The 536-nt window shown below is 37.5% G+C and overlaps 1 protein-coding gene across 1 annotated transcript in view; it reads right to left on the bottom strand.

Moving 5' to 3' along the window:
- The window catches only part of NUB1 (negative regulator of ubiquitin like proteins 1), a 56,203-nt gene extending 55,937 nt beyond the window's left edge, over positions 1–266 (bottom strand). The window contains exon 1 of the mRNA XM_042782216.1: positions 150–266. Coding sequence (XP_042638150.1) covers positions 150–266 — 117 coding nt within the window. The remainder of the gene's footprint in view (positions 1–149) is intronic.
- Positions 267–536: the final 270 nt, after the last annotated feature.

Below are 536 nucleotides of genomic sequence, written 5' to 3'. Positions count from 1 at the left end.
ACTATGGGGAGGAAGTGGGAGGGGAGCTGTTGCATTGTGGTAAACTGTGGTCAATGACATGAGACAAAGTATATGTGAACTGCTATATGGAAAGTCAATGTGCTCTGTAAATCTTCACCCAAATCACAATTAAAAAAAAAGAAAAATACCTTCAATGCCAAACCAACTTCTTTATTTTCATTTGTATATGGAGGTTTCCAAAGCTGAATTCTGTCTTCCCTTAAAAACTGGGTTAATTTTGCTTGAAGATATTTCTTTTGTGCCATCCTTGAAAGCAAAACAGTACAACAATAAAAGCCCACACCACATTTCAAAGTGTTTTATAACTTATCTAATATGTTGAGGTGTTTTATAAAATAAGCAGAGCTCCATTCCACCCCTTCCTCTTCAGTTTAGTCTAAATTATTCCATTACTGTCAAGTTGATTCCAACTCATAGTGATCCTACAGAACAGAGCAGAACTGCCCCCTTAGTGCTTCCTAGGCTGTAATGTTTACAAAAACAGACTGCCACATCTTTTTCCTGCTGAGCAGCTG

The sequence above is a fragment of the Orycteropus afer genome, unplaced genomic scaffold (assembly GCF_000298275.1).
Source record: "Orycteropus afer afer isolate SDZICR_OR568_19922 unplaced genomic scaffold, OryAfe1.0 scaffold00264, whole genome shotgun sequence".
In the NCBI taxonomy this organism is placed as follows: domain Eukaryota; kingdom Metazoa; phylum Chordata; class Mammalia; order Tubulidentata; family Orycteropodidae; genus Orycteropus; species Orycteropus afer.
Note: the sequence above shows the minus strand (reverse complement) of the source record. Positions and strands in the feature narration are given on the sequence as shown.